Raw genomic sequence first — 27,289 nt, 5'->3', positions numbered from 1 at the left:
AAACAAGTGTATTGCAGAAACTATTGTGTGCTAAATGCTGATGAAATAAGACATGTGATGTATTAGATTATGAAAGGATATGGGTTTTAATATGTGCACTTGAGCCAGCTTTGTGAGCATTCTGCTGCTTAACATTGAAAAGTAGCGTGAAGTACAAGAAACACGAGTGTCGGTCTGAAGAGGCTCTTCCAGTAGAGCTAGTACCTAGAATTGGGTCCACTCCAGGAAAATGGAATTGCCCCATGCCCCTTGCTTCACGTTGGAGAGCCAGCATGTGCTAATTGGCAAAGTATCTTATTTAGAATGTGATCTCTGCTTTCTAGTTCCTGAGTCAGCTTCTCCCAATTCAGCAACAGACAAGTTTCCAAGAGGCAGTTTCAACATGTTACAATAAGTTGCTAAATGTGCTAATTAGCAATTAACTATCCGTGAGTGAACCAATTGCAGGGCTGTTAACACCTCTGAAACAAGCCATCTATTGAGTCTGTGACCCACTGATAAGAGATGTTAGGCCTTGTCTACACTGTCAAGATCTGTCTTGCAATAAAACCTGGAGACCATTCATGTTGTGATGGGACACAAACACGCAGTTTTGGGTCCAAAAATTTTCACCTCCACGTGGGACTTTTGTCTCTTCTCCCCTCCTTTTATTGTCGACAGTCATGTAGTTGTAGTATGTATTATAGTAGGTGAAACAAAATACAGGACTATGTAGCACTTTAAAGACTAACAAGATGGTTTCTTAGGTGATGAGCTTTCGTGGGCCAGACCCTCTTCCTCAGATCAAATAGTGGAAGAAAATAGTCACAACCATATATACCAAAGGATACAATTAAAAAAATGAACACATATGAAAAGGACAAATCACGTTACAGAACAGAAGGGGGATGCGGGGGAGGGGGAGAGAAGGGGGAGAGCGGTAAATGTCTGTGAGCTAATGGTATTAGAGGTGATAATTGGGGAAGCTATCTTTGTAGTGGGTCTGGCCCACGAAAGCTCATCATCTAATAAACCATCTTGTTAGTCTTTAAAGTGCTACATAGTTCTGTATTTTGTTTCAGCTACACCAGACTAACACGGCTACATTTCTATCTCTATTATAGTAGGGTTTTTGTCCAGTTGATTGACCTCCAGGTTCCAGCCTATTTCCCACAATGCCCAGTTAGCAACTCTGGCGACCACTTTGAACTCTGCTGCTTTGCAGCCATGTAATCAGGGGCACCCCTCCACGCTGCAATACCCAGGAAATTTAAATTCCACTTCCTAGAGTCTGGCTCGTGTAGTGGTCCTTACCGCGTCTTCTCAGGGAAACAGGTGGCTCTCGCTCAAAATACTCTTCAACTTGGAGCACTGCAGAGCTTTTGAATCTTATCAGTGTGGGGGGCGAAGAATCTGTGTATTCACAACTGCAAGTGACCCATAGGAATGGGGACATGTACAGTCACATTTCTTGAGCCCTGTGTGAGAAGAGGTATCACCGCGAGACTCTACAATGCAAAGCCAAGGTAAAGGAATTCCAGCAGGCACACAAGACGGCAAAGGCAGCAAACCGCTGGTCTGGTGCTGCACCCACAAGCTGTCATTTTTATAAAGAATTGGATGTAATCCGGGATAGGAACCCTACGTCCACACCTGAGGAGAATGCACAGAGTCAGAGGCAGAAGTTATTGATGAACAGATGAAAGCAGATGAGGCGCTTAGGCTCAATCCAGTGCTCCAGGCAGCAAGGAATTGTTCTCAAGTTCTGATGTTTGTGAGGACTCTCAGCAACTGTATGTGGAGCATGAAGGAAGGGAACAGGGTAAGTTGCTGTGCAGGCGGGGGAGAGGGGCGGTGGGGTTGATGGCCATGTGGGGTGGTGAGTTGCTATAGTGCAGCCGGAGGGGGGGAATGGCAGCCGCCCGGGGCAGTAAGTTGCTGTGTGGGAGGGGTATGGCATGGGAAGTTGCTCTTGCAGACCCGGAGGTGTGGGGACAGGATGACCGGAGGCTGTATTTCTGTGAGCTGGCTACGCCCTGCCTGGGTCTGCGTTCTGTCCAAACAGAGCATGGATGTACACAGAGCTATCAATAGAATTTTGTTGGGAGAGGGTGTCAAAGCTTGTCCTGATTTCCTGGGGCTGCCATTTCTCCACCGCCATACTACAGTGCTCTCCCAAAACATCCTTCGTACTGTGCTGCTGGAACCAAGGTGTCACAGAATTTGGCTGCCAGGTGTCCCCCACTTGCATCCAGAAGCTGAGCCCAGGTTTGCCTGTTAACCATCAGCAGGGTAATGGCAGCCTGTCGACAAGTGTAGGATTATTACAAATTGTTTCCATGTACACCTGCTGCCCAAGCACAGACTGTACTTTCTTGGGGACCCCATGCCCAACCTTCCTCTCTTCCCCCCCCGCCCCACCTTTAAGACTTATCAGGATCAGTGTATCTCGTGAGATCTGTTTGCCTCTAGGGCAGTGGTTCTCAAAGTGCAGTCCACAGACCACTACCTTACCGGTGGCCCACGGCTCAAGTCCAGCTCCCTCCCCGCCCCCCCCCCCCCAATGCAGTGTGAAGTGAAAAAAGCCCCGACCTTCCCTGCCACACCTGGCTTGCAGAGAGAGGCAGAGCAAGCAGCTCTGTGTGCTGCCACCCTGTGTGTGCCCCCCCCCCCCTTGCCCCACTGGGGGAACAGCAGCATGTGGAGCTGCTTGCTTAGCCTCTCTCTACAAGCCAGGTCTGGTGGGGAAAGTTGAGGCTTTTTTCACCCTCCCTGCCCCTTCCCGCCTGTCCTCTGAGCAGGAAGCTGGAGCTGGTGTGCCAGCCTCATGGCTGTGTGGCAAGGTCAAGGCTGGAGCAGCAGCACAGGCTCCATGCTGTGTGAGGGAGGAGAAGGAGCTGAGTTTCCCCCACTCCTCACTCTGCTGGGAGAATGACAGGGCAGTGACTCACTGACCGGGGGGTTTCCCTGCTGCTCCCATTGGCCGGGAGCAACGGGGGCATGAAGCCGGGTAAGCGCTCCCACACCCCACTCCTACTCACCCTCCCCCCACCAAGACCCTGCACCCCCATCTTGCTCCTACACTCTCCCTTTTGTCCACGCTGCACCCTCCCTCCTGGCCAAACATCCTATCCCCCACCCTACTCCTGCATCCACCATTGCTCTTGCATTCCCCCCTCCCCCTTGGCCATACATTGCACCCTCCCTTGCTCTTGCTCCCTTCCCCCCAGCCAGACACCCAACTCCCAGCCTGCTTCTGCACCCTACCTTCCACCCTCACCCCCTCCTGCACCCCACCTCTTGCCCAGATCCTGCATCCCCATCCCTATTGTACCTGCTGGCAGCCCTGTTCCGCAAACTGAACCCCCTTATTTTTGTCCCCACCCCAGAGCCTAAGGGGGGGTCCACAAAATCCACTAACTCCAGAACCCCAGAAAAGTGAATCTGGGCTATGGGAAGCCCTGAATCTCAGTCCTCCCTGTCCCTTGGAGCTGGAGCACCAGAGAAGTGAGGTGTCTCAGTTGGGGGCCGCATCATTGAGGTTTGGGGGGTTTGGGAGGAGTTTTTTGCTTCTCACTTGTGTGGTCCCCAACTGATTGTTTTCTATGGGTCAGTGGCCCCCGACCCAAAAAGAGTTTCCCACCCCTGCCATAAATAAAGAAAATATTGAAACCTTTTGTGTTGGACATAAATTAATATTTTACTTAATTTAAAATGAAGTTTGATAAACTAACGAGAGAGGTAAAATGCTTAATCTGTTTAATAATTTAAATTAAACCATTCTCCGTAGCTGTAGCACTAACAAAATGGCTCAGGTGTAATTATGTAATTAATGGTGAGTTTCCATTAGCAACTGGTGGCCCTCAGGAAGGTTTGCATTGAGCCAGGCGGGCCATGGGCCAAAAAGTTTGAGAACCACTGCTCTAAGGTAACAATAAAAGTGTCAAATTTTGTTCAGAGATGTGCATGTTAGTGAAATGTTATAATCTTTATCATAAAAAACAGTCACTCCATTGTTAACGGTTACTTTTTCCAGATCAGACCTTGAGAAGACGGGTACACTCACCAGCAGACAAACTCTGTCAACTAAGAGAAAAACCTCAGAAGACGAGGATCTGATCAAGGATATGTAGCATCGTTCAAATTTCAAACAGAGAAAAGGGAGCAAATAGCAGCTATGAAGATGCAAGTCAGAACAAACCGCTGAGCGTATGCTAAGGCTCATGGAAGATCACAGTGAGATTCTGAAGTGTCTTGTCAAGATGCAGAGCAAACAGCATCAAAGGCCTCCCTGACAACACATGCAGAACTCTTTCCACAGCAACCATCCTTCCATGCCCATACATTCAGCCACCCTGACTGCATGCAGAATTCTTTATCCAGCAACCCTCCCTCTATAACCACACACTCATTGTCACAGCGCACACTACTCCCTGTGAAAGCAGCTATGACTTTGACAGCTGGACATGAACACAATTGTGAGGTTTTCCAGTAACCCTTACAATCCCTTACTTTTGATTATCCTGATGGAAAGACAACAATAAAGACACACATGATGCAGGTTTCCATGAATTTAATTTGTGACAGGACTCAGACCAATGGCTCTGGCCCCTGGTAACCTGAAATACCCTTGGGTTGCATGGGAATGCCTTGCTCAGGATGAGCAGTGGGATGAGGCAAGGAAGTAACCCCAACCCACAGAAATGTCCGTGCTGCTCATTGTCACAGAGGTTCCTCAGAGCCTGCCTTATATTGATGGTTACTCTATGGGCTTCTCTGACAGCGTGAGTGTCTGGCTGTTCAAACTGTGCATCCCGGCGCTGTCTCATTGTTCCACCCATGGGCAAACCCTTGCTTACGTTATTTGTGTGAGAGTAACAACAAGCGGCCACCACCTGGGGAATATGGTCTTCCAAAAAGTCCAGTCTGCCATAGAGATGCCTCCATCTCCGTTTCAGTCTGCCAGAGGCATATTCAATAACCATGTGGTATTGGCTTAGCCTGTTGTTGAACTATTCCTTTCAGCTGTTGAGGTGACCTGTCTAAGGCTTCAATGAGCCAGGGCTGTCAGGCTCTAAGATCACTGTGGGCATTTTCACATCTCCCACTGCAATTTTCTGGTCTGGAAAGAAAGTCCCAGGCTGCAGCTTTCTGAACAGGCCACTGTTCCCAAAGATGCGTGCATCATCCAGGCCACCCCGCCTTTATCTGTGAAACTTCCACAGGTTCCTGAAGCACCCTGGAGAAGTCCCCCTGCTGATGGATGTACTTTGAGGCAAGGTGGGGTGGTGCTGTATTGGGAATGTGTGCGCCATCGATTGCCCTGCCAGTTTGGAAAGCCCATGTCAGCAAAGCCAGCCGCTATGTCACCCACATTGCCCAGAGTCGCAGTCGTATGCAGCAAAACGTGACCTATTGCCCTGCCCTCTCTCCCACTCCAAACTGATTTGCAACGGAACTGCAGCGATTGGGAGTCATCAGCTTCCACAAAGCAGTGGCCACACGCTTCTCTTCCAAGAGAGCAGCTCTCCTTCAGGGGTCCTTGCGTCACAGTTCGGGGGCCAGCTCAGCACCCGGCTCCAGAAAAGTTGCTTTAGGCATCTGCAAGTTCTGTAGTCACCGGTCTTCATCCCTCACCTGCATGACAGAGTGATCCCACCAATCGGTGCTGGTTTGTCTAGTCCAAAAGTGACACTCGACTCTGCACAGCTGCTCTGTGCCAGCCCAATGCGATGCCAATTCGCTGCGGTCCCTGTCATTCCCATTGTCACCTGCACCCGAGTCTTCGTCCCCTGCTATTGCATAAGTAGCTCTGCTGCAATGTGTAGTGTCCTAAGCACATTGAACACAACATGGGAGAGAATTCTGGGATCCTCAACTTCTCACAGCAGGTGCTGGATTTTACAGCGAAAACTGTCATTCAAGTGGCATGAGAGCAAAGAGGTGGCGGATGGGATGTTTTTCCCGTTCCCAAAATGCCAAGTGATACGTTGCACATTCCCACAGCGCTTAGCAACTGAAGTTGACGTCAGGCACAATGGGATGCTTACCCATATTGCTTTCCCCTTTCAGTTGACAGGGGAGCTAGCAATGTGGCCATGAAATGTCGACACTGGGTGGCAGAAAAAACAGGTTTGACAAATTTTCTGTTTTGGTGACTTTGGCACATTGACAGCACTTTCATTGCCAAACCTTTCCAGTGTAGACATAATCTTAGCAGTGATGCACTTGCTGGCTAAATGTCAACAGCCTGTTTTTCCACTGAAGCTTTGTCTATGACTGTTAACAAAAACCGAGGGTCCAGCTGCATTAGTTACAGTCCTGTGTCTGGTTTCTGAGCATGCTGGTATTTGATTAGGTTTTGGCTGTGTTGAGTACCCATTCTGTTAGATGAGTGTATTCTCACTGTGTCAGTTCTCCACTACTCAGGCTAGGAAAAGTGGACTAAGCCTTATAGTTGCTAATCTTAAATCAAATGGACGTCTCATGTAATCTCTTATCTGTGCTTCGCTTATTTTATTCTAGCTATCTAAAAGGCATCTTATTGTTTAATGCATATGCCCCCTGCACGTGGAAGCTAGATCATTTATTTAAACTCCATTCCTTGCCACTGCAGGACCGAACTTGTGAAATCGTGGAAGATCTGGAAACCAACAGAATGGTCAAGAAGATGAGGAAGCGCATTTGCCTTGTGTTAGACTGTCTCTGTGCTCACGATTTCAGTGACAAGACAGCGGATTTAATCAACCTACAGCATTACGTCATTAAAGAGAAGAGACTCAGTGAGCGGGAGACTGTAGTTATATTCTACGATGTGGTACGAGTGGTGGAAGCATTACACAAGGTACCATCTCCATGTAGCCTGTGCATGTGTCTTGGGGGAGTTTCGTCCCAAGGTAGCATCCTGGACTTTGTAATGTTTCATCCTACAAGCAGGATTGCAAAGGATGGATCTCTGCTCTCTTCCAATAATACAATCTTTTTTAAACATTAAGCTCTATACTAGGGATGTAAAATCCTGTTTAGTTAATGGGCTAAATATTACATTGAACCGGTTAACCGTTTAAACGTGGGTGGGCAGGAGCTGGGATGGAGTGGCCCTGCTGCAGGCAGAGGCTGCTCCAGCCAGACCATAGCACCCCTACCTGGGTCCCGTGGGGCTGTGGGAGAGCTGCTCCACCAGTTAACTCTAATGCTTACCAGTTAACCATTCACAACCCTACTCTACACACAACTCTGTGTTCGGTTGAGGCTAATCAAATTCAGAAACCGCTCCAAAGCATTTCCTGTGGAAGAAATATCAATCATGAGTAAGATAAAAATGGATTCAGATATAAAAACCCGGTGCTGCTAGTTTGAGATCAATGAACTGGAAATTGCTGTGCTATTAAAAATAGATTCCAGTGAGGTTTGTGACTAGTGATGCTATAAAAAGCAGCATCCGGCCTCCCTTAGCAGAGCCTTGCCAGTGAGCTAATAAACACACACATTTCTCAGACTAAAGGGGCATGGTCAGGGCTGGCAGCCTGCGGCTCTGACCCAGCAGCTGCAGTCGGATGTGCCATGCAGCAGAGCTAAAGTAGCAGGATTCTGATACTATAGTTTTGAGGCCTGGTAATAAGAATGGCACAAATGGGGTAGTACAAGGATGGGGGATTCGCCCTCAGTGCCACACTAGCACTTTGAATTTCATTGGGTGTGTCACCAAGCTCATTAGACATCTGACAGATAACCAAGGCCCTACCTAGAAGGGCGCAGGGCAACCCCCCAGCTGCAGGCCTGGCCCTGCCTCTGCTGCACCCATGCTCTGCCTCCTTACCCCCTCCCTCAAGCAACGCAAGTTGGGGGATTGCACAGGGTGGCATAGGGTCACCGCCCTGCCTTCCTCCATGCTCACCGCAACACCCTCTGCTCCGCCGCGCTGCCCTCTCCCAGTCGGCTGTGCTCCACTTCACTGCCACAGCAGGAAGCAGAGTGCCATGGCACTCTGCTTCCCACCACCCTGGAGAAGAGGGGCCCAGCAGTCTGCAAGAGGGCGGAGCAGATCTGGAGCCCTGCTGCTCCAGATCCCGGAGTGCAGGGAGGGGGGAGCCAACCTCAACTGCTGCCCTGTGCCAGGCCTCCATGATTCCCTGGGTTTCCATAGGACAGTTGAGGCGGTCACCGTGGAGTCCCCTAAAGCGTGACACAGCCGTCCCAAATCGGTCCTATGGATGGGATTGCTCTGTACATGAGGCTTTGTACAATCTTCTTCACAGCTTTAGGCCCTGAAACAACTAGAAAGAATCAAACCGGATTTCAGCAGTGTTTGCAGACACTTACACTGCCATTTTGAATGTAGACGGATCCAGCTATATCTCTGCGTTGGTGGCATCACGTTCTGTGTGCTGCCTGTGTGCAGGAATAGCCCTTGGATTGGATGTCATGGTGACAGACTAAGGAGCATGGTATTTATCTCTATGAGGATGAGGAAATCTCAAAAATAGAATTAGTGCTTTGTGCGTTCTGGGGGCTAGGGCCAGAACTGAGCTAGGAAGGCTTGTGGTGATATCTGAATGTAACATGGAATCTGTCTTACAGAAAAACATTGTGCACAGAGACTTGAAGTTAGGAAACATGGTGCTAAACAAAAGGTAAGTTTTCTGAGGGCTCTTTTCTGCATCTGTTTCGTGGTGCTTCCTTAAGGAGTTTGTTTCTTCATGGGTTAGCTGTGCAGTTCTAAGTTGACACCAAAAAGGGGGGCTATACCCACCATACATGTTGGAGAGAGCTGCTCGTCTGCCCACAGTCCATGCAGCTGGATCCCTAAGACCCCTTGCTTCTCTCTCCTCTCCCCTGCAGCTGAAGCAATGAACCCTGCTGCCCAGAGGAGCCCTGAGTCCCTCCCTACCTCCCCTCCCCCCGAACCAGAGGAGCCCCAGAAGAGCTGTAGCCTTCCCTCCCCTGACCCCAAGCCACCAGGGAAAAGCTGCAGTCTGACAGCATCTCCTCCTGGAGAAGGACCAGAGCTTTTTCTATGCCCCGTGCAGGTTCCGGGACAGCTGCAGAGGTGGTATCTGCTACTCCGCTTCCTGGCTTCCTCAGTAGTCTCTCTGGGGGGCTGGGAGATTACTGAGGTACCTAGGAAGCTGAATAGCACGTGCCTCTAGCTGCCTTGGAACTGGCATGGAGCATAATAAAGCAAAGCCTTCACCCGAGCAACCTGCAGCTCGGTGGCAGTGGCAGCACCTGGGGAGGCAGAGTCTCCCCTGGCCTATTACACCCGACACCCATGTACACAGAGCTGCTATTCCAGAGATGGGGAGAGGAAAGAAACAGTTTTAATCTTTTCTTTTGTCCCCTGCCCCTACTTCCAAAATTCTGTTTGAAGTCCTGCAAAAGTGTTCAAAGCCTAACCAATCTTTCCCCCACTGTACTTCCACTGCCCACCCCATGCTGTTACCCTGTGATCTAGAGGCCAGGCACTGGGTGCAAGTCTCAGCTCTGCGACTGAGAGGTGCCTCAGTTTACCCACCTATATAGTGTGGATGACGGCAATTGGCAGTGTTGAGATTTAATGTTTGTCATATGCTTTGAGATGTGTGGATGAAGGTCTCCATGCAAGAACGAAGCATTTCTCCTGTGGCCAGATCTTGCTTGTGGCAGTTGCTGCCAAAGCTGCTTTGCCTCCAGGTTCTGTCCAAGCCTGGACAGTGACTGTGATAGGCAAACTGCAGTTTTGCCCTCTCCTGGACTCCCAAGTGCACCCCCTCTCGGGTCTCGGGCTGTTCCTTCTCTGCATGGAATCTCCATGTTCTTTCACTCCGACCCAGCTCTTTGGACCGCAGTCCTCTGATCACCTGTGATGACCTCAGCAGATCCAGTGCCTGCAGGTCTGCCCCCTCGGGGAGCAGAGATCCAACAGCCTTCTTAAAGCAAAGCCGTGTTTCCAGTGAACAAAGGCCTGTAGGAGAGAACCTCTGAAAACAGGAAACAGTTGCCAGGCATGCCTGCCTGTCTGCCTCAGAGCTTCACCTTCCCTTGAGGCTGGGAAGGGCCCTTCGAGAGCACTGATGCTCTCACAGCACCTGTCTCTATTCCTACCAGCACTTGGCATTGACCTCACCAAGGCTCTTAGATTCCCAGCGTTGACAGAAAGAGCTGTGTCTCCTAGGCCCATTGTCCTGTAACTGCCCCTTCACCCTTACTAGGAGGTTGATTATTTGTAGCTAGTTTCCCTGCTTCCTTCTCCCACAGCCCCCTGTCAACCTAGAGCCATGCGTTCAGACAGCAGAGTAACCAATCCACAGCAACTTAATCTCTCTGATCAGGTCGCATTATTACATGGCAGGCCCCTGTGTCCATCAATTACATCTTGATGGTGGTGCCTTTGGAGTTTGGATTGTGAGAGGCTGGGGAACAAAAATTGACTTTGTAAACATTAGTCCAGATTGAATTTCATGCCCTAATTCTAGATGGATTTGAACCTGAAGTTTCCACTCTTAGCTGTTACCATTTGAGGCTATTAATACACGTGGCGGTATTATGGCAGATCAGTTTTTAGCTCCGAATGTTAAGTCCTACTACGCGCCATAATTTGAGCAAAGTTTAACTGACCGCTAAATTCAAATGGGTAATCTTCCTATCCTACTAATTCTGGGGCTTCCTGAGCAAAGTCAAGGAAAATCTCATCCTTAATGCCAAACAATGAAGGGTTATTTTAATGCTTTATAGAAGGCAGGGTAAAACCTTTGAATTACAGGCGGCCAGGTTAAGACAGTCAGACTAAATCAGGGCTGGGCAAAATATGGCCCATGCAGCAGGGACCCTCAGGCATGCTCCCTGCCTGTCCCTCCCCCCGCATGCCACTCAGAAAAGCAACTGTGGGGCCCTGTTTGTCTTTGAACAGCTGTGAGTTTGGGGGATTAGGGAGAGGCTTCGCACACTGTCCCTGCCCCCAGCACAATCCCATTGGCCAGTAACCCACGTAACCCAAACCCTCTGCACCCCCCCCCCAATTTATACTGCCTCCCAGACCCTGCCACCCCAGTCCCCTGCCCTAGGTCGTAACCTCCTGCCCTATGTCACAACCCAAATGCCTGCACCCCTTCCTGAGCCCCAGTCCCCTGCCTCAGGTCACATTAATGCAAGATCTCTTTAAAGAGCAGTAAAATGTGCAGTCAGTTTTACTTTTACTTTGCAGATTTTCATTGTCCGACTTTTAGGGCAAACATTTACTCAGTTGACAGATCAGATGGCTTTTTGGTAACCTGCACAAAATTCTACTTCCGTATGAAAATCCACCTTTATTGCCTCTTACCTCATCACTAGTTAATACAGCTTCTGTACTTAGAGTTTATCTGACAGTTTGGGTGTACAAGGCAGACGAGAACCCTTGTTGGTTCTGCAAAGCTAACGTGAGTGTAAGCGTGGTCAATAAAGTGAAGTCAGATCCGAAGACACATAGGAGCAAGACATGCTATACATTGACCCATGTTGACATGGTCACACTTCTGACCAACACCACCCTCTGTATTAGGCAGTTGTCCTTTGGAAATCTGTGTTCATCCAGTTCTGACCAGCTAAGCTGACCCTCCTGTCACTCCCCAAGTTGTATTTGGCACCAGGCACCTCTTTGCTCTTTCTCATCTTTCCCTTCAGGAAGGGTGCTTCTCTGCTGGTGCTGTGTAACAAGATCTGCTTCCATTCTCTTGTCTTGCTGACGCCCTTTCCAACTTCAGTCTTATTTTGCTACTGCTTTTTTCACAACTGGCTTAAACTTTGGGTCTTGATTCTGTCCTTAGTTGCTCCTGAGGTGTCTCATTAAAGACGGTGGGATTGGCTGGGTGTAAAGGCAGAATGGAGCCCTGTTTTTTTGTGGAAATGAGCTGCAAGTTAATTACATCTGATAACTTATTTCAATTAGGCTTTCAGTTTCTCTTCTGGTCAAAGAGCAGAATTTCCTGTGTCGGAGCCATTGTGTGCCCTTAATGTGCATGCATAGCTAGCGCCACTGACTCTAGTGTGGATGGTATGCATGCCTGAGAGGGCAGGATCTGGTCATTGCGTTTGGAAAACAAAAACAGGTCTGCCCAGGCTGAAGTATCCGAACATCCAGGTACGCTCCCCTTGTCCCCAGAAAGGGAACTCTCATGTTCCAAGGAGGTTGGCACAGGCTCTTTCCTTTAAGGGCGGGAGGTGCAAACCAAGTTCCTAGAAAAGGAAAAAACATAGCATCAGCCAAAAGGCTCATAACAAATGTGACTCATTCATAGCAAACGGTGCTGACGCAAACCTCCATTTACAGTTCTCTCCTAGTCCTGATGGAATGGGATTGTGACAGCCTGGAAGGAATAAAGCCATAATTTCTCTGAACTTAAACTGTAAGAGCTGGTCACCAGTGATTCAGTAATCAAGTAAATCCTGCTCTGTCCTCTCTCTCTCTCTTCTCTCCCCTTCCCCCTCCCCCCCCCCCACAAAAAAGTGGTGAATCTTTTGAATTCATGTTTTCTGACACTCATTCAAAACTGGATTTTAACTGAGTAACTAGTGACTCCATGTTAGTACAGCCACTCCCCGACTTACGAACACACCGACTTACGACCAACCTTCCATTAACCCCATTATAATATTTTCGAGTTGAGAACCAGGTACGTCAAGTTTTTTGAACAGCGTAGGTAGCGCATTTCAGGGTATTTCTGACTTACAACCAAATCGAGTTATGACCAGGTGTTCGGAACGTAACCCGTTCGTAAGTTGGGGCCTGCCTGTATTATCTAATGCTGAGTGTGGCTTTATTCTGGCATGCAGTCAGTTTTGCGGGCCTTTCTTTAGTTCACTTGTTTATCCCAAAAATCTAGTCTTGTCTTACAAAGCAAATGTAGCTGGTTCTCAACCCTTTTAAACATAGTGAAAATAAAGTTTGCACTTTAAGAAGAATTGGCCATGCTCCTGTGCACTCATTGGGCCCAGAGAAGCTGAATCACACATTGTGCAGCAAATCCTAGGACCTCTCTTTGTGCATCAGTGTTAGGCTTTTCCTATCAAAATATAAATTGATTTGGAGAAACATTCATGTTCTTTCCACTCTGTCTCTTTTTCATTTGGGCTGTGTCCAGACTCAGGGTTTTTTTCGAAAAAAGTAGCCTTTTTTCGAAAAAACTTCACCTGCGTCCAGACTCAAGCCGCGTTCTTTCGAAATTAAATCGAAAGAACGCGGCTTTTCTTTCGATGGCGGTAAACCTAATTCTACGAGGAAGAATGCCTTCTTTCGAAAGTTCCTCTTTCGAAAGAAGGCGTTCTTGAATGTAAATAGGGCTTCCTCGAAAGAGAGCATCCAGACTCGCTGGGTGCTTTCTTTCGAAAAAGCAAACCGCTTTTTCGAAAGTTCCGCGTGTAGTCTAGACGCGCTCTTTCGAAAGAGCCTCTTTCGAAAGAGGCTTGCAGTCTAGACCTAGCCTGGAAGCCACGCATGTCCACCTAGAACATTGAATTCCATTACTTAAAATACTGTGTTGGACTGATTAGTTCATTCAGGCTTTAAAAATTCATATTTAAGTAAAGTGGCCATAAGAACAGCCACACTGGGTTAGACCAAAGGTCAGTCCAGCCCAGTATCTTGTCTTCTGACATGGGCCAATGCCAGGTGCCTCAAGGGAATTAACAGCACAGGGAATCAAGTGATCCATTCTTTGTTGCTCATTCCCAGCTTCCAACAAACAGACTAAGGACACAATCCCTGCCCATCCTGGCTAATAGCCATTGATGGACCTATCCTCCATGAATGTATGTAGCTCTCTTCTGAACCCTGTTCAAAGCTATCTTAAGTAGTTGAGTTCCCACTTTACTAAGCAGACATGAATTTCACAGTAACCTTTAAAGTTCAAGATTTTAGTGAGAGTGTTAAAATTGCTTAATCACAGTCACAACTTTCACCAAAATTGGCCAGGTGCCAGGGTCATGCGTGTTTCCACTTGATTCAGATTGCCGTGCTGTTTTGTTCTACTTCTCTTCATTTGTTACCTAGTGGCAGCACCGCCATATGGTACAGTAGTTCGTCTGTGTTGTGGAGCGCACAGGAGCTGGGGAGCATCTCCGATGCACACGTGTATCCAAACTTTGTCAGGGAAATGGGCACTTATTGAGCACGACTTTAGCTTTGTGAAGACTGTTTAAAAACATTTTGGTAGATCGATCTTGCGTTTCCTTACTACACTGTTGTCCCTATCTTGCTGCACTTCAAAGGGGGAAGCACCCTATCGACTAATCGAACAGTCGATGCAAATTGCATCAACTATTTATTTAGTCAATTACTTGATATTTAACATCCCTACTGGCAAGGAGTCCCACAGGTTGACTGTGTGGTGCGTGAAGAAAAACTTCCTTTTGTTTTAAACCTGCCACCTATTAATTTTTCATGTGGTGACCCCTACTTCTTATATTATGGGAACAAGAAAATAACTTTTCCTTATTCACTTTCTCCACACCAGTCATGATTTTATAGATCTCTATCATAGTCTCCTCTTTTCTCAGTGAAAAGTCCTAGTCTTTTTAATCTTTCTTCATATGGGACCTGTTTCAAACCCCTAATCATTTTTGTTGTCCTTTTCTGAACCTTTTCCAGTACTAATATATCTCTTTTGAGATGAGGCGACCACATCTGTATGGAGTATGTGGGCGTACCCATGGTTTTATATACAGGCAAGAAGATATTCTCTGTCTTATTCTCTATCCCCTTTTTATAAAACAGCCTTGTTCTTGTAACTAAGCTCCCCTCACCCTAAATAAACTCTTAGCACAAACTCTCTACAGCAACGTAAAATGTCTTTTTGATCCTCAAATTACTGCTATAGTAGCTGACGAAAATATATTTACAAATCTAATAGCATTTCTATCAAGTTTTGCTTATTTGAGCTAGAGATATTTTCCCTGTTCCCATTAGTTGACTCAATATAAATTTTAGTTGGTTGATTATTGATCAAGTATACTAGTGTCTGGCCCATGCTATTTGCTGCGAGGACAAATTGGAAGGCCCCATCCTTTTTCTGAAGAATTCACAAAGCAAAAGACAGAAATGGGAGGGGTGGGAAAGCATGCGAGAAGTGTGGGGGCAAAGTGGTAATAAGCACGTACTCTGCTAGGAAAAGAACTGCAAAAGCCTATTTAAACTACTGAGAGCTGGTCCCATCACAAAGATATTCAGATGTGTCCCTTAGGATCCACTTTATAGTAGAGAGCAAGGGCATTTCAGGATGACCCTGGAAAGCCACTGAATTGGTATTGCTTGCTCTTCTCTGGGGTGAAGGCCTTTTTTAGGAACCATTAGGCTCATGGTTTCAAATCTAATCCTTTGTAATGTAGGTCTGTGGAGATGAGCTTGTTTGGTTGTCTGGGTGTCTGGTCAGCGCCTGGAGTGAAGTTGTGGGAATCTAAAGTCTTATGCCCAACTCCCCTGATACCAGCCTTCTGCTCTCACCAGCATGCATAGACAGATGTGGGATGTGTTAGCGTACACATGTAAACGATTAACCGAAAAGCCTGGGCTCATCAGTTAACCTTCACAGCTACAGAAAAGTCAACAACTGAATTCTGTGGTTCACCTGCATCAGTCGGTGGTTTTCAGTGCAAGGAGCTGCATTCCCTGTGTTTAACGACTACAGATGCAGGATAAACTTTCTTAACTTTTGTCGTTGCTGGAAAGAGGCAAAATGATTTGGGCTGATCAGAAATGTTTTCGTTGCCAGATATGCCTGTCATAGCAACACAGTGTTTTCTCTGTTGGCTGCCTGTCACTTTATAAAATGCAAACCACAGACATCACGTTCCTAAGATAATGAAAATACCGCAGCAATTGTCACCTGGGAAACGGATCCCTTGCATGAACACTGGTGACTAGATCAGACCTCTCCGAAAGTAGCCAGTGCAGCTGCTTGGTTCTTCACTTACAAATTAGATCATATTTCAGTGCCTAAAGAAAGCCGAGCAATCCTGAATTTCCTGATATCTCTTAATCGAAATGCTGAGCTTGAGTCTACCGTCCTTCCACAGCATGTCTCTTGGTATTCCACTTTTAATCTCTTTCCAATAAAATCTAATCAGAGTCTCCTGAACATAAATCTTGATCCTTAAATTAAAATAATGGGGAAACTCGCCACTGCCAACCCGCACTTGATTTTGTTTGACTCTTTTGTTGGATACACTATTTATATTTCATGGACAATTTTGACTTACGTCTTCCATTCCTGCCAGCACTACATGAGGAATGCTTTTTGAGGGCACAATATTGTCGTCTTCTAGACAGTGGTTTTAGCCTCTGTCCTTTGAGTTTTATGTTAAGAGTCTTGGGCTGTTCAAGTGACTGTTGCAAGTAACGTGGAGGTAATTCATTTCATAAAGAGCCACGCTGAAAGAATTTCTTTAATCTGATCAGGAAATCCTGTTGAAACAGGAGTATTCTAATGTGAAAAATGCATACCTATAAATTCCTTATCCTCTTTACGTAGGAGCCATTATCCATAAAGAAACCCTCTAGTGGTTGATTAACCATTAGGGTTGCCAGGTGTCCTGTATTCACCCGGATAGTCCGGTATTTTCACCGGTTAAAAAAAAAAATTCAGAGAATACTGGACACCTGAGCTGTCTGGTATTTTCTGAATTTTTTTCCCCGGCCAGGAGGCAAAAATGCCAGGCACTTGGCAACCCTACACTCAGTGCCCGGCCTCCCCTCTCCCCCCGAAGCTCCCAGCCCCCACGCTTACCTGGTTCCCCAAGGCTGCTGGCACAAAATGGCTGTTGGCCAAAAGACCTAGGGGAAGCAATGCTTCCCCTGGGTCTTAGTGCTCAGCTACTCCCCTGTTACTATCGCTGCACTTACTCTTAAAGGGGACATGCTGTTTTATTTTAATTTTTTTTAAGTCGAGATTTTAAAGCCCAACACAGAGATGCAGCTGGACCCCTTGCCCATGTGATGGGCTGGGTTTATGACCATGGCTGCTAGCACAAATCCGGCCTTTTCTTGGTGTGTTATAGGCTTCCTGCAAAGAATTCTAGCTGTTTCTGCCATAGTGTAAATTCCCTTGTTCACACTGGCTCCTGGCGTGGCTCTCCTGCTCACTAATGCCTTGTAACCCTCCCCAGGACTCACCGAATAACCATAACAAACTTCTGTCTTGGAAAGCACCTCGTGAGTGAAGAGGATCTGCTGAAGGATCAGCGTGGGAGCCCTGCCTACATCAGCCCAGACGTCCTCAGTGGTAGGTGATCCCCCTTCCTCCCTCAGTGGGAGTTCACAGCCCATGCACAGGGAGTCAGCTTTGTTTTATTTGTGTGCTGCTCTTGTTCCTGGAAGAGAAGCATGTCTAGGCTTGTTCCCAGATGTAACATGCCTCGAAGATCCTCTTACAGCCTAATATTAGAGCTAGTCTCTTTTCCAAGCAGGGAGGGGAAGGGAGCAGGAAAAGTGTTCCAGTGTAACTTAATCCAGGAATTATAGTGCTCTCTTACTGTGAAACCAGCATGTCCACACACGGGGTTGGGCAGGAATCTTGGGGAGCTCCGTGGATAGACACGCTCTTGTGCTCTCAATTCCGTCCCATGAGGCAGCCGAGCAGCTTAGCTGGTTGGTGAGCGCACATTCCGTACAAGAATCAGGGCTTAGTCAGTGCTGATGCTTTAGGAGTGTGGCACTCGCCCCATACCATGCTGTTCGATGGCAGCTGTCTCACTTCTACATAATCTCCGGGGAGGTGCACTGGTGGAAATTAAAGATCCCATGGCACTTGGTGCTGAATAAGGGACACTGCCAATGTCTGTTAATGTCCTGGTCTCTGAATCCGCAATAGCCAACACTAGATGGTGGTTTTGTTTGACTAAGCAATGGCTGCACTGCCAGTTCCTACTGACTATCCGCTTTAAAGTGTTCAGGGCACCTAGCTCAGAGCAGGGTGTAAAGTCCGAATCCCAAGTCTGTGCAACTGCAGCTGAGCTCTTTGTACCTGGAGAGAACGGAGCTTAGTGGGCTGTGATGATCAATGTTGCTTCAGAGTCAAGCCTGGCCCAAGCTGGTGTTTGACCACTGTCCTGGGGGAGTTTGGCTTCTGTGTGTTTGGCTTTTGCTGGTTCTGCGAGGAAACCTCCCTCAGCCTGGGCTAGGGATGTAAGTGAGTAGTCGACTTCCAGAAAAGCCTAGGCTTATCAGGTAAGCAAGTCGACTACTTGCTCTTCCCCCTCCCACCCCATATCAGCCGTAGCAAGGGGAGTGGGGGAAGCACCACCCCCCAGCACTGTCTCCGCGGTACTGCCTCCCCCCGGGCTTCTGCCTCTATCAGAGGCAACCACATCAGGTGGGGTGGTAGGGGAGGCCCACAGCAGGCCCAGGCTAAGGGCTTTGCGGGATGGAGCCTTGGATTGGGAGAGCCCATAGCTGCAGCATGAAGGCAGACCGCCTGTTACTCTGGGGTGCACCTCTCTGGTGTGAGCACCTTCTGAGCCAGTCCTGTGACTGGGAAGAGTGTGTGTAACCCTTCCAAGCCCGGGTCTGCGCACCCGGAGACGTAGGTTGAACCCTCGAACCTGCTGTACGAATGCAGCGCGGGAACCATGCAGTGTGCTCCCTACCTGGCAGCAGGTGATACCCAAGGCCATCCGATTTTTCTTCCAACCTAGATCATTGTTTAGTTTCTAAGAGATGCTTCTTAGTGTGACGGAGCCTCCCTCTGTCTGCTCCTCTAATATTCTCGGGCAGGTGGGAGCTCGGTGCATCACTGACCACCCATTGTTTAGGGCTCTTGAGGGAGCTCTCCCCTGGGAAGAGATGGCTGACAATGTCCCTGCGGGAGAAGGCGGCAGGCAAGGAGGAGGGCGAGGTGCCTCCTGAGCTGCACGCAGCAAAGCGTAATTGCTGCCAGTGCCAAGTGCTGTAGCGGTGACTCACTGGTGACTCAGAGGAAGTTGGTCCCTCAGTCCTGTGCTTAAAGTTCAGCCTCGGTGCAAGCTCTGCTGCGCTTCGGCAAGGACGCGGCTGCCGGGATCCTGAAGCAGCAGTTCCTCTAACGTATTCCACAGCGTCACGGGGGCTGCCGTGGAGGGTTCCCGGGATGCCGAGGCATGGGGGAGAGCTGCTCTGAGCTGGGCCAGACTTCAGCAACCATCTGCTTCAGACCTCTCCGAAGGGCTGAGCTGTCTCAGCTCACTTGGGTGCATCTGAGCCGTATGTGGCAAACCAGGGAGTCTGCGTGGCCACATGAATGGCGGTGGGTCACGTACAGCTGCGTAGTCGGGGCTGTATGGTCATAGCAGCCAGATTGGTGCTGACCTGAGGTGGCAAGTGCAAAAAGATCCCTGCAGTGAGAAGCACAGGGGACTGGGGAAACAGCCAACAGTCATGTTCCTCTGTACCGTATAAACCTGAGTTGGAGCAGTAGGCACCCAAACCAAGGGTACTTGACTCAACACTTGCAGCACCTGGGGTGGGGGACACGGGTCAGTGGAGTCGGGAACAAAAGACAAGGGTATCCCTCAGTGTGGCTGCAGAGGCGATAGGACTTTAGAAGAATCCCAGAGTACCCCTGTCTGCTTCCAGACAGAGGAAGGATTGCGTGAACGTCACCAGAATTTGAACCTGCGGCTTCAGGGAGCAGGATAGGCCACATCCCAAGCTCCTGTGAACTGCTGTGTGGTGTCTGGCCATGAGAACTTGCAAATTGAACGTAATCTCAAGGTCCTACGGTAAATAGTTCTTCCCCCCAGCCAGGGGAAGCTTCAGCTAGAGAGCAGCTGGGTACACCCCGCTGGGTATCCGGCAAAGCCGTGGTGTTAGGCACACTCTTAATGGAGCCTCCTTTGAAAGGCCACTGCCTTGCTCGGGATCCAAATGATCTTGCTTACCTAATACCGAAAGAAGAACTTGTTGGGAACCAGTTCCTGTGCTGTGGTGTTGTGAATGAGAGAGGCCAAGGTCGCAGCATCGCGTGACCTGCCTTTGTCCCTTCCTCTCCCCAGGTCGGCCATATCGTGGGAAACCCAGTGATATGTGGGCGCTAGGCGTGGTGCTCTTCACCATGCTGTACGGCCAGTTTCCCTTCTATGACAGCATACCTCAGGAGCTCTTCCGCAAAATCAAGGCTGCCGAATACACCATCCCCGAGTGAGTGACCCAGCCACCGGCGCACCCAGCGCTTGATGCATGCATAACTGTGTTGGGGGGCTTGCAGTGCTGCGCCACGCACGTATCCCAGCATACAGAGGTCTACAAGGGAGCAGGAGCTGTGCTCTGGCCCCTCGTTCTAAATGCGAGCAAGGCCCTAGTGCGGCTGCACCCACCTAGAATGAGGAACTCATGGATATACAATAAAAGGAAATAAAACCCGGTAGTAAACGTTGAGCTCTGGGGAATCAGAGAATAGTCCTTGTGTTGCGTGTGCTGCCCTGCTCGCTCATCCCCTGCCTCACACCGGCCCCCGGTTATTTCTCCCACCTCCAGCACTCCCTGGGCCATGTAACCATCACAGCCTTGTCTTGTTCTGACTGTACCTTTCTCCACCAGAGATGGGCGGGTTTCTGAAAACACTGTGTGTTTGATCCGGAAACTGCTGGTGTTGGATCCGCAGCAGCGTCTCACGGCCTCCGAAGTACTGGAATCCCTCAGCTCCATCATAGCATCGTGGTGAGTGCTCTGAGCTAAGGGAAAAGGGCGGCTGGTGCTCCCTGGGGGTCAGGTGCACATCTCTTGTGTCAATGGTAACCGATCCTCATTGCACTTTGGTGGCCCACGGGTTGTAACTAGTGATATGAAGTTAACGTAAAACCAACCATGAGAGGTGGAAAAGGGCACTGGTCAGATGCTTCTGTTTCATGCTAGAGCATTGAATTGTGGGTAGGGACATAAAGGGGTAACCAGTTACCAGTAAGCATTGCCTTACCAGCATGCTTACCAGGGTATATCATTGACCTGCGCCTGACCCAGCTGGAGCAGCCTCCTGTCCACAGCATGCTGCAGGTGGGGCACTGCTCCAGCCCAGCCAGGCCACTCCACCGCGGCGTGCTAGTTAATCGATTTAAAATGTTAGCTGGTTAAACTATGTTTAAAGGGATTTTACATCCCCAGTCGTGGGTGGGACAAGGAGGCCTTTTAAGGATAAATCTGACTCCAGAGCTGTGTGCTTACTGAGCAGGGGGAAGCTCCTTTGTCTCCTAACCAGGAACTCACTGCTGCAGCAGTCCTCCATCCCCTGCTCCCCATGGCTCATTCGAATTACCCGTATGGCTCCTCAGTGTGCCCCGAGCCTGGAGCTAGAAGGGCACCTGGTGAGCCAGCTGTCAGGCATGGCAATTTTTGGAGCAGAGGCTATTTTGATTTCTACCTATACAAGGTGCCAAGAGACGCATCCTGTTTCGAGCACTGGCAAAACCAGAGTGTGAAGTAGCGTCTCGGTGCTCTAGAGACGTCTAGTTAACTAGAGCCGCAGCGTGGCAGGGGGGCTGTACCAGGTCTGTCTTTCGTGCCTCTGGCGTGTCTGTGCCATACATTGCTAATACACTGTGTTCTCCACACCCCAGGCAGTCCATGTCCTCACTAAGTGGCCCTTTGCAAGTGGTGCCTGATATTGATGACCAGGTGACTAACCCAGAAACTCCCCAAGAGGTGAGGCTGCAGCTGAGATGGGAAGGATTTGGTTGTGGTGGGTGGAGAACCGGATGCCCAGCTGAGAATTCGTTGCTGTTCTGACAGCCAGCTCCTTTGCCCCCAGGCCTCAGTGCGCTTCCCCTTCTGTTGCCTTTTTCCTCCACCCCCTCTCTCTTGTCCCTTCACTGAGCCCTTGTCAGGGCACCTCCTGCCCTCCACAATACAGGGAGGGGCGTGTGGCTAGAATCGCAGGGCAGACGGTGGCCGTCTCTATCTGTAGCAGTGACTCTAGTTCAGGGTAGTCGGCCAAATCGGGATCCGCGGATGCTTTTGAATGGATCCTGAAATGCATTTACTTGCCATCATCGTTATATATTATTAGTGTCCCTGGGCTCTGGAAACAAATAATTGACTCCCCCTCCTGAGCTGTGTGGAGGAAGCAGCAGGCAGCAGCACCAGCGAGCTGAGCTCGTACATGAGAGATTGGCCTCTTGGCTTTTCCGTTTAACAATTGGGCTTGAATTTTCCCTGTGTAAATGAGCTCCCCAGAGTCGCAGCTTCGCTGTGGGGAGAACCAGGAAGTGGTAGCGGCACCACCTCGGCACCTCTTCTGTAGGCCGCAGAGTGAATAAACATCCTGTTCTCGTTGCCAGCACATTTGTGGGGGAAGCGATGGCCAGTGACCTCACTGTGCCAGAGCCCCCCTTAGAGCCCCACTAGCCAACCTGGGCTGTGTTCCTCGCCTGGGGGACACTGGCTGCTGCTTGGCCCACTCGCCTCACTGGGCTGAGAGCGGCAGAGGAATGGTCAAACCAGGACATTGGTTTGACCACGATCAAGTGTCGGCAGATCTGGGCTGGATTGCACACACTTGGCCCAGTCAGTGGGCAGGGGCATCGTTGTTGGCCAAGGGGCAGCCCATGAGTGCCCCTTACTACTGTTCCCTGGTGGTAACTTCATGGGAGCCCTGTGCGTGTCCATCAGTAGACGGCCTGCCTAGCGCCAGGCGTGCTTCGGTCACAGGTGGATTCTTTCCCTCCTTCTCGGTAGCTCGGGAATATGTAAGACAGGAATTGGGTGCGCGAGGCTGACGAGAGCTGGGAGCTCACCCCAGCTGGCTGTGTGCTTTGCCACGGGCCAGGCACTCCAGCAGCTCTGACTCGGTTTGTCTTGTCTGCAGGCGAAGGTGACGGAAGAGTGCTCCCAGTACGAGTTTGAGAACTACATGAGACAGCAGCTGCTCCTGGCCGAGGAGAAGAACACGCTGCATGAAGCGAAGAGCTTCCTGCAGAAGCGGCAGTTTGGCAACATCCCGCCCGTGCGGCGCCTGGGGCATGATGCCCAGCCCATGAACCCTTTGGATGCTGCCATCCTGGCCCAGCGCTACCTTCGGAAATAGCTTGCCATGCCTCCAACAGCACATGCACCATCTTGCAGTCTGCCTTTTCACGTCGCCTACTCCAGCTCGACAGCAATACCTGTGCCCTGTGATAGAGAAAAATGTAGCAGCTCCGTCAAGCTCTGTTAAGGGACACGCACTCGTGCTCGCTCTGTTGGAGGGAGAAGACTTTTGAAAAAAGCTAGTTTTGGAAGCAGCAAACTTTTGGCATCTTCCGGAATCTCTGATTTTTTTTTTTTTTTTTTTTTAAATCCAAGCCTGGATGACTAGTTTGCTTTTAATCATGACTTTTTAATCTACCTCTGTCTTTTTAACTGTGCTGTTCTGTGGATCGAGCAAAGCCTCTGGGAAGAGAGGTTGCTAAGGGGGGAATCGGTTTGCTGGCAGAAGTGCCGTGGCTGAGTGTGCAGTCCAGAGAGTTGGCTGGTAGCATTTGCTCCATATGGTTTGAATAAGCTTCATTTTATCTGGGTTTCTTGAAAGTAACTGTTTCTTGAAACCTCCCACTCCCACCCCTTATCTGCATGAAACCTTCGTTCTAATTTTAACACAACACCTGGGTTGAATATATTTTGTCTAACGCTGGCTGGTTTCTGGCATCTTAGTAACAGCACTTTGGGCCTCTAATAAGCTGTGTAGGAATGTTACCATCCAAGTCACCTTAGGCAGCTAAGAAATGAAGCCTGTTTTCTGAACAGTGAAACCAGGCTGAGATGCGAATGACCATTTCGGTCCATTGCAAGCACTGAACGTCTTTCCAGGCTTGTTCAGAGGTTTTGCAGAACCCCATTTAGCCCATCTGGGCCTTGCCTCCCCTCTCACCTTTCATGGATTCTTTTAGCTTTTTGAGAATATATGATTTAATCTGTTTTTTTTTCTTAGTAGCTTATCTAAGGTGCAGTAAATTTGCATTAATTGAGTCGTCATTTTCACCGTTCATTGTGGTACAGATATAATATATGAGTTATAATGTGAAAGTTCCCCAGAATAATCTATGTAGATTTAGAGGGAGGGGGTTCGCGAAAGCCTCTATTGTATGTGCTCTTTAGTTTATCTTGCCACGCGAGTCTGGTGCTGCTCCTCTGGGCTGGTCATTAGGAGTTAACGTGGACAGGGAGTCCCCTGGTTCCACCACCAAATGCCATTCCATAAGCGTTGGGCCGGGTTGAGAACAGGATAGATCGTTTCTGAGCCTCATTTTGTGAACTGGATGCCTGTCTTGCCAGAGAACTGTTCTCACGGGAGAGATCCCATGGCCCACGCTGTCCGATCCAGGCTTCTGATTAACCCAGAAGCCTGTGTTTCTTTTCAAACGCGGTCTTTTCCCTAGACCTGACCACACACTGTTCCCAGCCGGAGCTTGGAGCCCCGCAGCACTTGCGCGAAGAAGCTTTAATGTAACGTGTTCTCTCCTAGTTGTGGTAACCAAAGAAACCACCCGACTTCAGTGGAGCTATATAAAAAGCAGTAGCGTGGATAGCGGGGAGCTGGCTGGGCAGGTGCTAGGAAATGCTGGAGTAACAAGTGTGAGATGCCAGCAGTCCCTGGACCCTGGCTGGGAATTGGGCTGGACCCAGGTTGGGCTCTGGGTTGCCAAATCAAAATACTCCTCACTGGATACAGGGGCTTGTACTAAGTAGCAGCAGCGTCAGGGGACCTGCTGATGGGCCCAGGCCTGTGCAGTCACCAGCACCTGCTCTTTCGTTCTCCCTGTTACTCTAGTGAGCACAAGTGTGGCCTAAGTAGCAGGATTTATTTGTAGCTTGTTGCCGTCTCTTGCCTAAAGGCTGGCGCTGTCTTTAGACTGCTCCCAGTTGTATTTAAATCTACAGCCTTCTGTCAGTGGGTTCTGCCTGGTAACGCACTCGGGGGCTGAACTGAAATTCCTTGGCAGGAATATCCATTGTAAGCTGTGGGCATTATGTTCTGCCTCCAAACGCCCTGCAGCAAATTCACAGTGTGCAGGAAATTAGACTTAGGAACACTAACGGGGACTAGAACAGCCTCACCAAGCTCGCCAGGATGAGCCAGTAGCTTGAAGTTGTACTAGTCTCTTATTTATTTTGTTCAGAGATGATACGCACGGGTCTGGCACCGCTACCCCTCAGTGCCGCCAGCATGAGAGCTGGCGGGCAGAGCCCCCTGCCCCTGGCTGCTCCAGAATATTGGCCGCCCGCCCTGTCACACCTCTGCTGGGCAGGCCTCCCTGCAGGGGGTTTGAAAGTCCTGGGCATTGCACCCCGCCTGCCGTCCCATTCTTGCCAGCTCCTTCCTACCACAGGTCTCTCAGCAGGCTGGAGCCCAGGAGCACAGTGTGGATTGTCACACATCCCCTCCACCCCCACCTCCACCCCGTCCCAGACTAGCTTGCTATTCATGTTGTGTGTTTTCCCAAAGTTAAAGCAATATTCTGGGGACTCTGCGAAGTTGTATAATACTGAGTATTCCTGCAAATGGCTAATCACCAGTGAATGGTCACATGTGGATAGTAAAGAAACTGGAAAAAGGTGGCAGTGCACGGGGAGGGTCTGAGAGCTGCTGGGTTGGTTTCAGTGGATTAGACATATGACATGCTGTAGACAAGGAGCCTATTGTAAAAAATGAAAAAAAAAAAGTTTGTATAAAGACATATTTTTGTACTACATCGAAAACTCTTCCTGCATGTCAGCAATAAAATTTCATAATGTAGAACTGGTGTCGCGTGGTCCAGAGTCTTCTGTGGGGTGGCCATAGCATGGCAAGGCCGTACGCTGAGTAGCCAGTGGGGAAGAACGGTGACACCGCTCAGCCTCCCAAGGAGCAGGGGCGAGCAGGACTAGCCCACCTGATAACCCCTCCTCCATCTTCCTGCAAGGGCTGGTGGGGTCTCTTGTTCCAGGACTGTCCCTTTGTGGTGCTTACAAGTTGGATGCAGTGCAGGGGGTGATGCACTAGGGGGCACTCAAAGCCAGGGCCTGGCCCCTTAAGGAGCATCCTCACCAGGTGCCCTGGTGTTACTCTTAGGTTCCAGACATGCTGCTGGGGTGAGGGTGAATCCCCTGGGAGGGGGCGGGGCGTCTGGGCCAGGTGCAGGGCGGCCTGGCCTGGAGTGGGGTTGGGCAGACGCAGCCCCCGGCTTCCACTGGCAATGCAGCTGTTGTCTGAGGTCTCGCTCCTGCCGTACTGCTGGGGAGCCCACGCCTTGTGCTCTAGCCCCCAGCGAGTGGCAGGAGCCAGCTGCACTGTCCCCCCCAGGGCTTGAGGCAGGGTCCCCACTGTGGCTTGAGGCTCCCTGGGGGCACGCAGAGCCCTGGCCTGTGCCAGCCTTCCTGGTCGCAGCCTGCACTGTTGTGCCCTGCTCTGTCATCGCACACGCTTGCCCCTGTGCTGAGCGGTGTGGTAGAGTGGGGTCACCCCCCGTGAAGCACGGCTTGGCACATCCAGCTCCTGTTGGTACTCGGGGACGTCATGCTCTCCAGCCAAGAGCAGGGTTTGGCCTGGGAAGTTCCCCTGCCAGGGCTAGTCGTGCTGCTCTCTCCCTGCAAGACTCTGGGCTACTTGTATCCACGCAGTGTCGTGTCTCAGGGTGGGGACCCTTCCTCCTACACACTACACTGGAGGCCCAGTCCCTGCCTGGCTTCCCTCCGTTGCTTCCAGGCTGACTTTGGGTCTCTAGCCACGCACCTGCCGGCTACAGCTCATCCTGGGCCTGAGACACGAATGGGAGAGGGGGAGGTGGTGGCCTTCCCCAGCCTCTTCTGCTCATGGCTCTCCTCTGCCAGAGACTGACAGCTCCCTGACCATGAGCGCTCCATGCCCTGGAGTTTGTGCTGTGCACTCGTCCAGTCCATCGCTGAAATAACCCAGCATGAGAGCCAGGGTTTGCCCTGCTGCAGGAGTGAGGCCGTAGCCAGGAGACACCTGCATGGGAGAGCCAAGGGAAGGATGAAGAGTCACAGTGGCACTGATGGGGATGGTCCTACAGGCAGGGGCGCCATTTCAGATTTTGGTAGGAGAGGGCTGACCTGTGCATGCTGTGATGGAGGGAGAGAGCACGGGGGAGGGGGTGGACTGAGGACAGTGGCTTCAGCAGTGGTACTGAGCATGCTCAGTACAAGCCAAGCACCAAATGCGGGAGGGAAACACACATACATACACACACACACACACACTCACCTCTAGCCTGGGGCTACTAAGGCACCGGAAAACTCCTACTTTTTTGGCAGACAACTTGGCAGTTAGCAGAAGCACCCCGAGGCGGGCTGATGCAGCTGACACCCCAGGCGGAATGCACGATCGGCACCCCCACCTGCATGGCCGTCAATGGAGTG

General features: G+C 50.0%; 1 protein-coding gene across 4 annotated transcripts in view; it reads left to right on the top strand.

Moving 5' to 3' along the window:
* STK40 (serine/threonine kinase 40) overlaps positions 1-25,675 on the top strand; it is a 50,809-nt gene extending 25,134 nt beyond the window's left edge. For all 4 annotated transcript variants that reach the window (XM_075908957.1, XM_075908955.1, XM_075908958.1 and 1 more), the window contains 7 exons: positions 6,596-6,823; positions 8,560-8,612; positions 17,095-17,210; positions 19,957-20,101; positions 20,501-20,620; positions 21,514-21,598; positions 22,761-25,675. In XM_075908957.1, coding sequence (XP_075765072.1) covers positions 6,596-6,823; positions 8,560-8,612; positions 17,095-17,210; positions 19,957-20,101; positions 20,501-20,620; positions 21,514-21,598; positions 22,761-22,979 — 966 coding nt within the window. In that variant the 3' untranslated portion in view covers positions 22,980-25,675. The remainder of the gene's footprint in view (positions 1-6,595; positions 6,824-8,559; positions 8,613-17,094; positions 17,211-19,956; positions 20,102-20,500; positions 20,621-21,513; positions 21,599-22,760) is intronic.
* The last annotated feature ends 1,614 nt before the right edge of the window (positions 25,676-27,289 follow it).

The sequence above is a fragment of the Pelodiscus sinensis genome, chromosome 25 (assembly GCF_049634645.1).
Source record: "Pelodiscus sinensis isolate JC-2024 chromosome 25, ASM4963464v1, whole genome shotgun sequence".
In the NCBI taxonomy this organism is placed as follows: Eukaryota; Metazoa; Chordata; order Testudines; family Trionychidae; genus Pelodiscus; species Pelodiscus sinensis.
This window is presented reverse-complemented; position numbering and strand designations above follow the sequence as displayed.